Here is a 15,495-nt window from a genome sequence, read left to right on the forward strand (position 1 = left end):
TTGCCCACTATCACATTCTGGATCTCCCCTGGCTAATCCATCTGACCCTTGGGTTGTTCATTACCTGGTGATCTCATCATCTCCAAGCATTCCCTTGGGAACTGGCGAGTATCTCCCTGGGGATGCTGGGGGCAGGGACTGTCCCAGGTAGGCAGATGGGCTGATATGGTTATCCACTGGCTGAGAATAAGCTTCACAGGGGGGGAAGGAAAACAAGAAAAGACATTAGGATAATACCAAAAAAAGAGCTGGAGGAAATGAAACAAAGGAGTGACCTCTTTCAAAAACAAACCATATCAGTTGAAATGATATATTATAAATGTCATAGTTCTAAAATAGCGTGTTAAATCTGTACATTCCCCAGTCTCCTCACTAAGTCAGTGAGCAAATTTTTCAGTTTCATTGTGTCTCAAATAAAACTTTTTAAAAAACAGTTACTGTGGATAGCTGAAGCCCATGGGAACACTCTGGAGATTTATCTGTTTTAAAGTTGTCTTTAACTTGACTGAAGCAAAGTTTTAACTGAACCACAACACACATACCAGAAGAAATTTAGCATCTTAATGATTACAATTGATGGAAAATCTACAACACCAGGAGAATTGTTCCAATAAATAATTAAGAAGGTGCATGATAATTCCAAGTTAGGCACATCAATTTGAAGGGCTCATTAAGGCACAGTCATACCCACTATTTTCTATTTCAAAGAATGTTCTACAATTGGAAATGGCTTTTTCCTGGCGTAAGTGCTTCAAACTTTGAGGCTTAAACATGAACATCTCTTCACAGATTCAGTATTATTAAAGCTGCCAGACTCTTTGCCCTTACTTGCTGTATCTGATGGGGTAGCTGACCTTTGAGGATTTACATAAACCCAAAGCTCTTTAACTAAACATACATGACACAGATTGATGAAGTAATCTGCATATTCTCCTTTTGTTTTTTTCCTTTTTAAGCCATTTCAAAAAAGTTTGGATCATATACAAACTTGTCAAGAGTAGTCTTGATATATATATATGCACATTATATATTTGCTATTTATATACATATACATTCGAAACCACCCAGTCTGGGCTGGATTGTGCCTGCATTGTTCTAGATTTCTAGTAAACCTGTGTGTAGTAAATTCTTCACATGGCATCATATGCATCAGCACAAAACTGTCAACATATCAGCAAGCATTAAAATCCACTATTAACAGCTTCAGCAGTTCAAACTCACATGCATTTTGCTTAAAACAAAACCACACAAATACAGTTATTTTGTTTTTTCTCAGAAAATTTTAAAGCTAAAGCACTAAAAATGAAATGTGAGACATTATGAGCTCTTTTCCAACTAGAGGAAAATGGATGCTGATTAAAAAACCTGAACAACTGTTGCACAGTATAGCAGCTCTGTACATTCTGTTCCTGTACTAAATTATCTCATTCCACAACATGAATTTGAAATTGCTTTTAACAAGCCAATGGTAGCCATAATGATGCATATTTTATAGGGAAAGATTAGATACAAATTCTATTTTCATTGGCTTACAGTACTTCTCATTTGATTGTTTTTCAGGTTCTTGCAGCTTTTAACTGCACTGTGTTCAGAAACATACACACCACCTATTACATTACCTTATTTTTTATATTTTTTATCATTTCACCCTGTGACTAAAAGTCAGCTATTGATCAATATAACAGTTTATTATTTCAGACCTGTGGACAGTTCCACAAGAGCACTGGCTGCATCCTTCCTGAAGTTTTACATGTGCTACTTGCTTGGAACAGTCTGCTCCTTTCTCAGTGGTGCTCTCAGTGCTATGAAAGCAAAGCTATAAAGGCACAAAGAGGCTGCTCTCTGTGGAGCTCCTGCACTAAACCGTGCCTGCACCTCCCCTGAAACTGCTTCAGATGGAAATTATAGCTGAAGCATATTCATGAGAAATGTGACAGAAATAAAAGGCAAGCCATCACTTTTTGAATCGTAAATAAGGTCTAAAGTTCTATTTCCAGGTAAATATTATTACTGGTGGAATTGATAAAGGAGCTGTCTTTTGGATGAACAGAAAACTGCATGCATAAAATCAACTTGCTTTGACAGGAAAAGTCAGACTCTTATGAAGTAATTCCATTTCCAAATCCACCCTCTCCTTTACATAAGACAGTTATAGACAACAAGAAAAAAATGGAAGATTTCCTATTATTTTCCTATTACCTGTAAACTGAGGACACCAACCACAAGTATAATTTCTAAAATGGGCAATAAAATTAAAACTTTATTGTCTTTTACTGTTATTACATATTCTTCTCTTCCCGTACTTAGGCCATTTAAGAAATGATAAGGCATCCATGTCTAGTGAAGAAACTGATTATTCCCTCCCTTCCAATATTTTATTTCTCAATGTAGGGTGGAAACACTATACCAACACACAAAAGCACAAAAATACTTTGATATTAATTAGGAGTCAAAAATGAATCACTGATAATGTCTTCAAAGGAGGCCTGTATCAAAGCAGTCATCTCTCTCAAAAAAACATTAAGCCACTTTCAAATTCTGAATTTGGACTTTTGAATTAACTACCAAGTGCACAGAAGTTAGCACAGTGAGCAAGCTATGGCACGTTCTGCACAGTACCAAGCACTGTGCACTGTACTTTTTGATATTTCTGATAAAATGAGAATTTTAATAAAAACCAAAACAAGCAAAAAACTAACCAACCAAACAAAAAACATCCCAGAAATAAAATAAGCAAACAAAAAGACCTCCCAAGGGTTCTGTAAGTGAGCAGTTCACATATTATAGAGTTTCTACCTTAACACCACTTGGAGTAGACATGTTCACAGGGAGCCTCTGTGCATATCTTACTTCTCCTTTGTGGTAGGACTGAACTCCTAAGAACCTGGCTAAAAGGATTCTCATGGACAGAAATAGGAAGGCGGATTGCAAATACATGTCTCAAAAGAGCTGCAGATGAGTAGGTGAAGAAAGAAGCCTGGTAACTGTTTCAACATTGCCTCACAAGCCAGGTGATCCTAGAAAATATCTCTTTAATACCTGCCATATGGCAAAAGCACTTCAGAATCCCCAATCTAAAGCTCTTGAGCCCTGTACTGCTCTGCTAAATGCAGTATAAAATACTACATACAGGTGCCACCATTTTTTGGTAGTTCTATCTAACTGATCAGCCTCATGCAAAAAGCAGAGGCTTTCTGGTCGCAAAAGCAGAATCAGCCTTTGAGGAGATTGATGTCTCCCTTTGAGATTTCCAGTGTAAATGTGCAAATGCTGAGAGGTACTGGAAAAGCTTTTGTTCTGTCCTGTATTAGAAAAATAACATTTAGCAGCTCAGAAACACACACTTGTGCTTCATAAGTGAAAGACTGAGGAAAAGACTAAGCTGATTTCCTGGAATTAAGTCATTAAACACCTCAGCAAGACCTTCAGGTCTGCTTTGGGTTCAAAATTCCAGCAGTAGGTTCAGTCTCCTCACCAGCTGCAATAACAGCCAGCAGCACTTTGATCAACAGAGACAGAAGCTCATGGACCCTTGAGTAGAAAAGGCTCTTCTGTTGTAAGGAAAAGAAACAGACTGAAGTTTCATCAAAGAACCCAGAACTTTGCAGAGGAATGTTCTTTGGTCTACCAGAAACAGTGAAAAACAGTATCTTCAGATAGAGAACTCAAGGGAACTGTAGCTAAATGAAATAAAACTCAGAAAATCTACTCAAAAGTACAGACAGCCCACAAACCTTGCCAAGGGTGATTAAAAGACAGAGAGATGATGTCTGGCATCTGAGAAAAACTTCCATGACTCTTTTTTCAGAATACTTGAGTTGGAAGAGAAAGGTTCCCAGAAGCAGCTGCTGGAGCTTGAGGTACATGACAGGGTCAGGAAACTGGCTTTTCTCAGTATAAGGATAGAAACGCACTTCCCACAAAGGATGGGATACTGGGCTGCACAGAATGCCAGCATCTCTCAAATCACCCTTAGAGAGAGAGCAAACAGAGAGAAACTCTGGAGGAAGGATGGTAATGGGACAAAAGGAGCCTACATGTGTGACCAGGCATTTATCTCTGGTAATGGATGTGACACCAAGTCACACTTCCTGAGAAATTAGGGGCTCATGGCAAGATGGCAGAGGACATCCTCATGGCAGTCATGTGGGGTTACCCTTGAGAGAACCTCCCTGATCTGTCCAGCCATTGGACATGCTGAGAAGGAATTCTTGAAGAAGGCACTCTTATGGATCTGTGTTATCATGCACTTGCCTTCAATGAACTGAGCCTCCAGCTCATCCATCATTTGAGAGAAATTAATATCTCTGCATGACAAGAGGTCCAACAACCAACAGCCACCTGTGCCACTGTCATTGATTTATTAACACTGGGCAAGTTACCAGGAATCAGCTCCTTCTCTACCTTCCCCCCTCAAACTTTCTACAGTTTTTGTGTTTGACCCCAAAAAAGATGAACAAAGTAAATATTCCAATGATTGAGTCAAGGTGCTGCAGTAAGAGAGGAGATGCTTCAAGCTTTGTCACATCCCCATCCACAGCAGTGTAACTGTATTACTGCAACATTACCAGGAACATTAGGTAAAAATCAGATTTCTCTTTTCCAAAAAAATATGAATTCCAGGTGAAATATATGAAAAGACCAGTTATATGGAGAAAGAACAGGAAGTCTACTTTCCAAGGAAACAGTGGGAAAGGTTGTTGAACAAACTAGATACAGTAAGGGAAAATGGCTGCTCTCTAACCATAAAATATATGAGTAGAAAACAGGGGAAGAATCAGTGGAGGCTGAAAATTAGATATGTCAAAGAATGGAGCCTTCCAGAGCATACCTCTAATAACACAGTGGAGATAAAACCTAATTAGCTCCAAATTGTAATTCAATAAGCTTACAAATAGATTTTAAGATACTGTAGCTATTGCCAATAATTGATGGGCTTATAAGGTACTTCAGTCTTTGTTGTGCTGCACTTTAGTTTGTTGTTCTTTACATACTGTTGTCAATTACATCTGTCAGTCCCAAAGTGTTCCTTTCTTTCATATGAAGTAGCACCTAAACAGATCAGTGCTACATATCAATTGCACATATCTAATGGCAGGAAACAAAGCAGTACCTAAAATAAGTCTCCCCTAGAACCATTTTATGTGACAACATGAGTAAAACTGGTAATCCAGAAAAGTCAGTCTATTCCGTCTTGGAAATATGCAGTTATATCATTATCTTCCATTTTCCTCCAGCCACTAAATGGTAATAACCCTCTTAAGTATACTCAACTCAAATATTTCTTTACATTGTAGTTCAACCCTGAACTTTCTGGATTTGTATGTTTGACTTTTAAAATACTCTTGTCAGTAGTACCCTTATGTCAACAAGAAATTCTTGTAACTCCTTTTTAATACAGCAGTCACTGGTTTTCCATTCAAATTGTCAATAATTATGTCAAAACTGAAGTCAGATTTCAAATAAGTTAATATGGAATTTTTTAACACGTTCACAGGAAGGCACCAGAGCAAGAACTCCTCCCTGTTCAGTTTATTCAAGTATATGCAAGTTCAAGCAAGTTCAGGGAAAATGGGAATAACGTCAGAGCATCACCAACCTCTTAGTTTACAGGACACTGAACACCCTCAGAGTGCACTGCTTTCTACTCTTCACACCCCAAGAGCATAAGATACTTGTTCTCTCCCCTTTTACTCACCAGCAAGTATTGACTAACACTGAGTCTCTAGGACTGGGCCATGACAGCCACAAAAACACACCTGGAGCCCTGCTGCTGTTGCTGTCTTTTCAGTATACAAGCTATAGGATGCTTTTCTGTATAGTATATAATTTTCCTCATTAATCAACTTCTATCAGATTTTTGCCTCATATAATTTTTTAAGCTTGCAAAAGTTAAAATACTAAAAATGAAATATGTTAATGCCTTAAAGGGAAAATTAATTAAATCAGAAAGATAAGATGAACTTACAGTTTGTGATGTCAGGAGGAGCATAACTGTCATTCATGAACATGCTGGTGGGTTTTGCAACCTTCAGATAAACAAAGTCAGATGTGTTTTTTAAGGCAGTCACTGCTTCTTCATGAGTAACTTCTTCTAAGCAAACACTGTTGACCTGAAGAGAAAAACAAACATTCTGAACCCAGAAAAATGTACTGTTTCCATTGGACACACACTGAAGGCTGTTGGAACAGGTACTGAGAGTCTTTATTAGGATTCACATGCCCCAGACATATCTGGTACCATGAAATTATATAAGTTTCCTACAAGTTTTCTAAAAGCCTTTTGTTAATATCTTTTTAATAGATTTTCATTCCTACCACTCTTGAAGACTGAAAAGTCATTTTGCAGTATTTGGTAATTGCAGTACAAATTAAACACAGAGACATAAAGTTACATTCTGTAATGTATGGCTATGGCTTTCATTTTTCTATCTGGAAAAAAAAAACTGTGGATTGAATTTCAGGAAGTTGAAGAGATTTTTTTACTTTGTGTATAGAAAAATTCAATTTTGAAGCTATTTTAAGATTTTTAAAAAAACAACAACCCCATTCAAAAGCATGACAAACACTGAAATGCAACATAAGCAGCAGCTTGACTACAGGCTGGCTAAAGGCTGCCCAGCCACCAGTACAAGTAGTTCCATTTCATTCTTCTATTTTCAGAAAAGAAACAATTCCATTGTATGTTTGTCTACAATTCTGTCACTCAGATCCCAGAAAAATAATAGCAGGCATCAGAAATAAATATGCTGATTTATACAGGTTTTGCATGGAACATTGGGCTGAGGAATAGACTTCAGATTTCCTGATGGGATGGTGTTGAATGATGCAGATTTAATTTTATCACTGATTTCCAGGCAGCTTAACCACAAATTGAATCATGCTCCTATTGAGCCTAAAAGTGAATGACTATTAAAAAAATGCAGCTCTTACTTACAGCTAAAAGTTTGTCTCCAATCTGAAGTTTGCCATCTTTATGTGCTGCCCCACCTTCGATGATTTTGGTTACATAAATGCTGTTGTCCCCAGGTATATGCTGATTTCCTACACCACCAGCAATACTGAAACCAAGACCTGCTTGAAGATAAAGGCATTATTCAAGAAACCTTTTTTGCAATCATTGGATTTAAATTCCTACATAAATAATAACACTCCTTATGTAACATGAATATATACAATCAGGGTCTGGCTGAAGTAATTCTGATGCCTTTTCAAGTTAACTCCATAATTTTCTTGAAAATAAAGCTCTAGAAAAGATATAACACATACACAACTCTGAAAACCAAAAGCTAGATCATTTACTTCATCCTTTGTGAAGTATGGGCAGAGCAGAACTGTAAGCATCATCATGCATCTATATATTTATAGTCATATTGCCCAGTAATTAATTTCCCTAAATTATTTTTAATCTCTCAAACATCCTTACTAGGTAATCCAATTAAGTATTTCACTCCAATTTCAATGTACTTAAAAATTACTAGATACAACCAGAAACATTTTTCATCATTTAAAAGAAAACTTGGCATTTTACAAGAACAGTTTCAATTCTATCCTTATGAAACAGATACTTTAGATTTCCAACGTACCTTTGGGGCCTTTCACAAGTTTGATTTCCACTATTTTTTCTGTGACTGGTTTTCTCCTTTTGACATATAATCGTACAATGGATCCTGCTTCTTTCAGTGCCTCCACGGCTTTGCTGTGTGTCACATCCCGAACATCCACCTCGTTTACTCGCAGGATACAATCATTGACCCTGGAGACAGCAACAGTCATGCTCAGCTGCTGTGTTACAGCAAAGTGCACACATCAGGAGCCTAATATTGTATCTATAATACACTAACATACATGTTAAGGCATTAAAACACAGAGATTTATCTCCAAAGTTCTACTCATTCAAGACAACGCTCTGAAATTAATTATTAGTGCTTAAAAATAAACCAAGGATCACTAGGAAATATTTAAGAAGAATATTTAATTCATGGCTGAAGAGGGCACCTTATTATATGTACCTTATTTCGACAGTGCTTTTAACAGATGTCTGCAAAAATTACCTTTAGATTACAGCTATAAAACAGAATCTAAAAAACCAAAACCTAGAAGGCACACAATGCAAATATACTAGTTTGAAGCCATGATATGAACAAGTCAATCTTGCTTTTCACAAGCAGTTTAAGTGCTGGCCTTCCAGTCCATTTAACATGCTGCTGCAGTAACTCTGAGCCCTCATTACACTAAATGCAATGCCTGGCCCACCTGTCACCATGTCCTGCCAGATGTACCTCTGACAATGGCCAACAAGCTAAAATGAAGCCTTGAACTAAGCTCATTAGGACTAAAACCCATAATACAGCAGGTATTTGCACATGAAATGATGGGCCAAGTTCTTGGCAACACAAGAGGAAACAAAATAGTCCTACAAACAATGTGGACGGCTATCTTTGAAAAATTAGGACACTGAATTATTATCAAGCATAAAAAAGGGTTGTTAATAAACTCATCTACCTTGTGGATCAGAAAATCCACATATGGAAAACCAAGAGCTACCTTTTTCTTGAATTAAGGACTATGAAACATATGGCATAACAAATTTATACCACAGAATAGAAAAATTTCACTTAATTTTCCTAAACTGTAGATATTATTAGTTTGGGAGACACAAATTGATCCACTCAAACATTTGTCATTATTTACAAAACACTTCCATAAAGAAAACCTATTTAACATTTAATGCAGGAGGATAAAACTATTGAAAGTAACAGAAAATTTTCTATTCACTTTTTAAAATACAGTAACAGCACTTAGTAACCCAAGACAGAAATCCATCCTACCGTAATCTTCCATCCTGTGCAGCTGCACCTCCAGCTATAATTTTTGTAATGAAAATACTGGCATCATCCCCAATATGTGGGTTATCTGTACCACCTGCAATGCTAAAGCCAAGTCCTGAATTTCCCTAAAGATAGAAAAGGAAAAATATTTATTGGGGAAATGGTATTCTGGCGTATTTGATACACTATAGAACCAAATCTACATCATTTTCACTGAAAATAAAAATATTTAAAGACAAATTAAGCAGTATGCTACATATATAACTTATTTATATGAAAATAAGTATAATTACAACTTACATACATGTAAGGAGAACATAAGTCACTGTATAACTGTGACAGTTCCAGCCCCACAGCTTTCTCACTGAACTTGATAAATTACATAAAATCTTCTATCTCTAAAGTGCTAGATATTTCAGATTACTCATACAAATATTTGCTCCTCATTAAATTATTAGTGACACATTTTTCCCAGAAAAAAAGCCTTTAAAATAGCTTGTGCCCCACCTCTAATATGGTCCCACAGATGCAGAGATTCAGACTGACATTTTTCTCTTAGAGGATTACTTGCCCTTACCATCAATTGCAAGAGCTCTTCACCCTCTCAGTAACCACCAGAACTGCACAGGTATAAACCAATTTCTTTCTGTCTTTTTCTGTCTTTTTGTTAACAGTGCACCTCAAGAGAACTGAGCTAGATCTCAACGTAGAAAACCTAACAAAGAAATGCATGTGACAAGTTGTCACTTGTAATCTCAATATAAACTTAATAGTATGTAAATAAAAGCCTATGGGAAAAATAGCGGGAGATTAAATCAGAATCGGTGTTGTTAGTCTCTACAAGCCTAGGTAGCAACATTAAATGCAGGATGACTTAGAAGAGATCATCCCCCATTTTACTCTCAATCGACACGGATATTAATAAAACTTTCAATTCCTGCTTAGCAACTGAATATACTTTTTTTTAAATAAGGGTAAATAATCTACCTAAAATAAAAAGAGTAAGAATTAGTTTGGATTGACATTTTTCATATTAAAGTATCATAAATTCCATTTCAAACAGAGTACAGAGGACATTTAGCATGTTACCCTTTCAAGAGTAATTTCTTCATACTCGTAATCTGCATCAGTGCCATTGACCTATTAAAAAAAAGAGAAATGAGACTCAAAGAGAATCCTACACTTTCCACAACCCATTTTGCTTGGTTGGAACTTCACTCCCATCAAATCTCAGCTGATTCAAAGTGACCACTGGGCTCAGAGGGGTCATGTGATTTCCACACCACTCTGTATTTATGAATCAGACAATCTTTTTGTACGAGTTTAAAAGGTGCCTGTTCAGAGAGCAGACTGTTCCACACAACTACTGTAGGGCACAGGCCCTCTGCTTCCGTCTGCCAGAAAGAAAAAATGCTCTGGAGATCCTCAGATGTTCCTCAGGCTATACAACAACTTGAAACTGCGAACAAAGAAAGAGAATGTGGGATAGAGAAGAATTGTAAGGAAGAACAGAACAGCACTTTCCTCTTATTGTTCCACACTGAGCAGAGAAAAATCAAAGATGGATGCTTTATATCATCTTCTCATGAGAAATAGGCAAGACCCTTCTAAAGCAATATTTAACAACTGTTTATACTACTATTTATCATGTCACATACATAATAAAGTCCGGCAATTTAAAATAGGGACAAAAAGAGTAAAAGAGTTTAGAAGAATACTTTATAAAGCTTGATGAAAAACTGAAATCCTAGAAAGAAGCCTTGTTAGAAAGGATACCCACATTCTTTGCTACCTACAGAATAAGGAAAGAATCAAATACCAGAAGGAAAAAAAAAAAATCAAAACCAACCAAAATCAATTAAATAACAAATTCTCAATCATATTTATATGTTCAAGAGTAAGTTTTTTTCCAAGATACCTTGGAACTCAAATTTTCCTCCACAGTTACCTACAGCAGCTACAGACAACTCCATATTCCTAGCCTTTTAGACTGAAATACTTAACAAGGTAAAATACAGCATTTATACTAGTACTTGACAAAGGACCTTGTCTACTCTTAAGGTATAGAATATCTGGAAAGACTTCTGTAGTCTTAACACACTAAAGATAAAAAAACATATATAGAAGAAAGCATTTAAAAATCTGATCATTTCCTAGGAGAGACTTTAAAAAGGGAATTTAATTCACCCCAAATAAAATTAAGATCAAGCTACTTCCTTCCTCCTATGTTTACTGAACATATTTAAATGCTCCAAAAGCCGGCAATGCCATGACTTCTACAGGCTGTCTAATATCAAGCTCTTTTATCCCTCACTCCCTAATTATATTCCCCTGACAATAGAAGCCATATCCATTCCACACATAACAGATTATCATCTTTGCAAAGTACCTCAAAAATGATTATGTCCTTAGCAGTTTGTTCAGTGGAAAAGATACAGTGGTTTTTAACACATGATATTCCTCTATTAAAAAGGGATGAGGTCCTGACCTTCTGAATCCATGAAACTGGATCTACTGCTACACCAACACAAAAGAAGCCACTGTGATCAAGAAGTTTTGATGGTAGCTTAGTCCTTGAGCTATTATCTACAGGAATGACAACGTGCTAACTGAAGCAGTCATCCAGCATTACAGTACCTGCAAAAGGGTCATGATGATTGATCAGTGTGCAGTGCTCTTTTCTTTTCTTTTTTATTAAATAAATAACAAGGATGATTAATCATTTCCCTATCCATTGCCATTACACAAAACAAAGCTGATCCTAATATATTTAAGCAGTCTCTTATTTCCATGTACAAAGGTCTTTAATCCAATTTAAAATATCTTCTACATAAACAGGAGTAAACAAAAACCTCCATAATTTTATCTTCTCCTTTAGCTTAGTCCTATACTCTCTCTTTTTTTGAAAAATTACCTTTGAATTTATTCATCTAACAAACCAAACATCAGCAGAGACAGCAAGAATGTATCACATGATAAAAATCACTGGCCCAGTCTATCTTTTCCAAGTTTTAAAGGGATCTCACACCCACTAAGCTAAGCTTTATTTCCAGGGCCTTCCCCTAGATAGAAGACTTTATAAGTAAATGTTGTAATTATTCCTGACAAATGAACAGCTCAGCCTCCACATAACTACACTTATTACCTTAATATTTCAAACAGAACCAACTCATTTTTATGAATATTTATAGCACTAAAACCTTAAGTATAGCCACTGCATGAAGAAATGTTTTTATGAGAAGTGCAACAGAAATGGCACATTAAATATTAAAGTATCTGCCTGCACAGTTGAAGAAAACAGATTGTTCTCTGAACACTGAACCTCTGGGATCTCAGTTGTGTTTTGCACTGCCGTACACTGGAACACAGAAAAATTCCCACCTGAAATCTGCAACATTTTTTTTCATGAAAGAACTATTTAAGGAGTTTAAATAACCATCATGAGAGCTGACAAAATCAAGCACCATCAGAGAGAAATAACAGGTCTTTTTAAACAGCAACAACAAGTGTACCCAACTACATTCGTAAAACATGATTTAAAGTTAGAATTGAAAGCAAGTGTAGACTTACATATGTTGAAGTCTCCAAAGAATCTGTATTCACCAGCACTGGAGGGGGATTTGCCTTTAAAAATGAAACATAAAAAAAAAATGAACAGCATAAGAAAATGCACTATTGGTAATTTTACAGCATTTAACTTGCTGGCTTTCTCAAAGTTCTGTTAAAAGGCAGCCTGACCTTGAGAATCTCAAAACTGACCTTCTAAAACACTTGTTACTATCCTGGACAAATTGCTTCCCTGCCATAAACCCATACAGTTAGGGAAGTCTGAGATCATATTTAATATCTAAGTTCTGACATTTATTACCTTGTTTTTCAAAAGAAAACCTGAGTCATGCTACCATTTGACATGATGCCAGCTGCCCCAGTACTTGTGGTATGATATGCAGAGGTTGTTTTACCACTCAGTATCTCAAAACCAATTTTCAGTGGATTCGATTTCCCTTTCTTCCCATCAGGAGCAGTGAACCACCCCCTTCAAAAACTGCTAAATGGAAACCTGCAGAAATGCAACTTAGGCAAGAAAGGACCTACAGAACTGACTTGCAAAAGCAAACCCACAGCAGGCATTCATTTACCCCACAGCAGCACGAGCTTCCATCAGAAAATTGTTAAGGATTAACAAGCATAAGCAGCCAGAGATTATTGTCACAGAAAGCTGAAATAATATTAACATTTTTACAAGCCAGGAACCAGTAGAGTAAGTTTACAGTTTTGGTCTCATACACTGAGAATTTTTCTGTGAAAAATGTGGTTTCAACAAAAACAAAATCCATAGGATCTGATGGCATTTTTCTGAAATGTTTCCAAATAAACAGATTTCCCAATTATCCATCAACTATCTGCCTTTAAAATAGGCAGCATCTAGCCTGCTCTAGGAAACAAACAGTGTCCAGATATATTCCAGACTCCAAATACTGTGAATTATTAAGTTCAATGGCACTAAACAAAGTTAATCTCCTTACTGCTTTAATGAATCTGAGGGGGTTTTTAATATGTATAAAAATACATTATCTTTGAAATTATGACATTCCTTTTTTTAATCTCCTAGGTGAGTGTGTGTGTGCGTGTAAATAAATTTAGGAATAGTTTAATAGGCTGCAAAAGAAGCCAGCATTAAACTCATGCAAAGGTAAAGTTAAGACCTGCAAAAACATGACAATTGCATTAACCTATTCATATTCTGACTTTTTGTTTCATTACTATGACAGCAACATACTTCTGAAGAATTTATGATTTTTAAAAGCTCCTAAACCTAGGAAGTGATGACTCAGAAGTGCCTTTGAAAAGGCTGAGATGAATAATCTCCCATCATTAGACAGGAGCCATCAATCTGCTATCAAGTGTCACAAATTAAGCCTGTGTGATTTAATAAGTACTAAAATCAGGTGAGACTTACACACGTTAACAAAGCAGACAATTAAAAGTAAGAGGAAACAAAAAGGATGACACATATAACTGTCAATATGCAATCAAAAGCCTTTCTCACCCAGCAGCTCTCTCAATAGAAGCATTGGCACATTTCATGCAGTAAAGACATTAAGCACTAGTTATTAATGTCACAATAAAAATCTCTGTCAAAACAACACTATCCTTCACAACCATTTTTTGCCACTAAGTTAAATTTCCTTTTCTGCTTCTTATTCAAGTGCAGGTTCTATTAAAATAGGAGTAAATTAAAATTAAGATCCTGTACTAAAAATCCCAACCTATTATTCATCACCATAATTTATTGTTAAGGTTACAATAAATACAACCATATGTTTTAATAAAAACATATGTTTTTATGGTTTTACTCAGAAGAAAGCAAGGTTGAACTGCTCACTCATGTTCTTTTCACTCCATTTTGGAATGTATTTTTATTTAATATTAGGATTCTGTAACATCCAATTATATTCAACATCAGTGCTAGTGAAAGCTGGTTCCCCGTGATTTTTATTTTTGAGGCAGACAAGTGTTCTTATTTTCATGTTCAAAAAAAAAAGACCACTAAAAGCAAAGTTGCTGTTCGTAGGTGAGCTTTGGCAAATAGTATGTTTGATATGCAAATCAGCTAACCAATGTAAAACCCCTTCTGTAAGTTAAGTTATTGTTCCTAACACTCCTATATTTATCAAGCAGCAGCCATTTACCAAATTTACCATCTTTTTCAATGATGAATGAAAAAAGCTTTGCCAGGCTTTGCCACCTCAAATCTTGATGTGGGCAGAATCCCCCTATTAGAAGGGAGTATTTCTAAAACTAATCAAATTTCCTGTCTTCCTGGTGGAAGAAGTACAGGTGAGAGATTCAAATAAACACACATCTACTGCAAACTGCACTATAAAACAGGCAACTGCAAAAAGTTTTGCTAATTATGGATTATGCAAAAAAAAATAAAAACTCAGCAAAGACAAAGATTACCACCTGTTGCAAGTTAGTCAAGTACCCTGAAAGTGAAAATTAAGAAAAAAAAACTGACTTCCATACTACAAAAATTTTCAAGTAATATTCTGGATAGCTTAACTTCCTTTTAAAGTTCATAAACATCTGTCATCAAACAATTCCAAAAATTAATCAATCTTGTCAGAAGGGGTGGACTCATCATTTCAGATTTCTGCACTGAAAGTTACAAAAAACCAGAATGACAATCTATTTGCAGAAATGTAACTGCTGGCTAACTGGGTTGTTGCATGGCTTGCCATGCTGTGGTCACATATTCCAAATTACATGGGAAATACCAATATTAACTCATGTTACTGCCCTCACTTTTCTTGGGTTTGGTTTCTGTTTTGGGGGCTGTTTGGACATTATGGGACCTAAAAGATGAAGGCTCAGAAGGGAAACATTTTTCAAGTCAAATATGTTAGGAATGGCGAGGTAAAGTATCTCCTTTGTATTCTAAATGTCCCCCAAAACAGTAATACCAATAAATGGGTGCAGAACATGAGAAACACCATGCAAGAGCAACCAAAGAAAGACATGTATTCAGAGGAGATGAGAAAACATTTTCTTTAGAAACAAATCAAGCAATAATGCTTTAGTACAGATGCAATGGCCCTGAAGTTACTATATGAACACAAAATATCCCACTGGTCCTTTAATTCTTGTGGTTATTTTTTCT

At 36.1% G+C, this 15,495-nt stretch overlaps 1 protein-coding gene across 25 annotated transcripts in view; it reads right to left on the minus strand.

Annotated features, from left to right (window-relative positions):
* The window catches only part of DLG1 (discs large MAGUK scaffold protein 1), a 140,734-nt gene that overhangs the window by 38,285 nt on the left and 86,954 nt on the right, over positions 1–15,495 (minus strand). For all 25 annotated transcript variants that reach the window (XM_074547157.1, XM_074547154.1, XM_074547155.1 and 22 more), the window contains 7 exons: positions 12,402–12,455; positions 9,921–9,971; positions 8,832–8,956; positions 7,587–7,756; positions 6,938–7,074; positions 5,969–6,113; positions 65–191 (listed from right to left, as the gene is read on the minus strand). In XM_074547157.1, the coding sequence (XP_074403258.1) occupies positions 65–191; positions 5,969–6,113; positions 6,938–7,074; positions 7,587–7,756; positions 8,832–8,956; positions 9,921–9,971; positions 12,402–12,455 (809 nt within the window). The remainder of the gene's footprint in view (positions 1–64; positions 192–5,968; positions 6,114–6,937; positions 7,075–7,586; positions 7,757–8,831; positions 8,957–9,920; positions 9,972–12,401; positions 12,456–15,495) is intronic.

Source organism: Zonotrichia albicollis, chromosome 9, assembly GCF_047830755.1.
Source record: "Zonotrichia albicollis isolate bZonAlb1 chromosome 9, bZonAlb1.hap1, whole genome shotgun sequence".
NCBI classification, from domain to species: domain Eukaryota; kingdom Metazoa; phylum Chordata; class Aves; order Passeriformes; family Passerellidae; genus Zonotrichia; species Zonotrichia albicollis.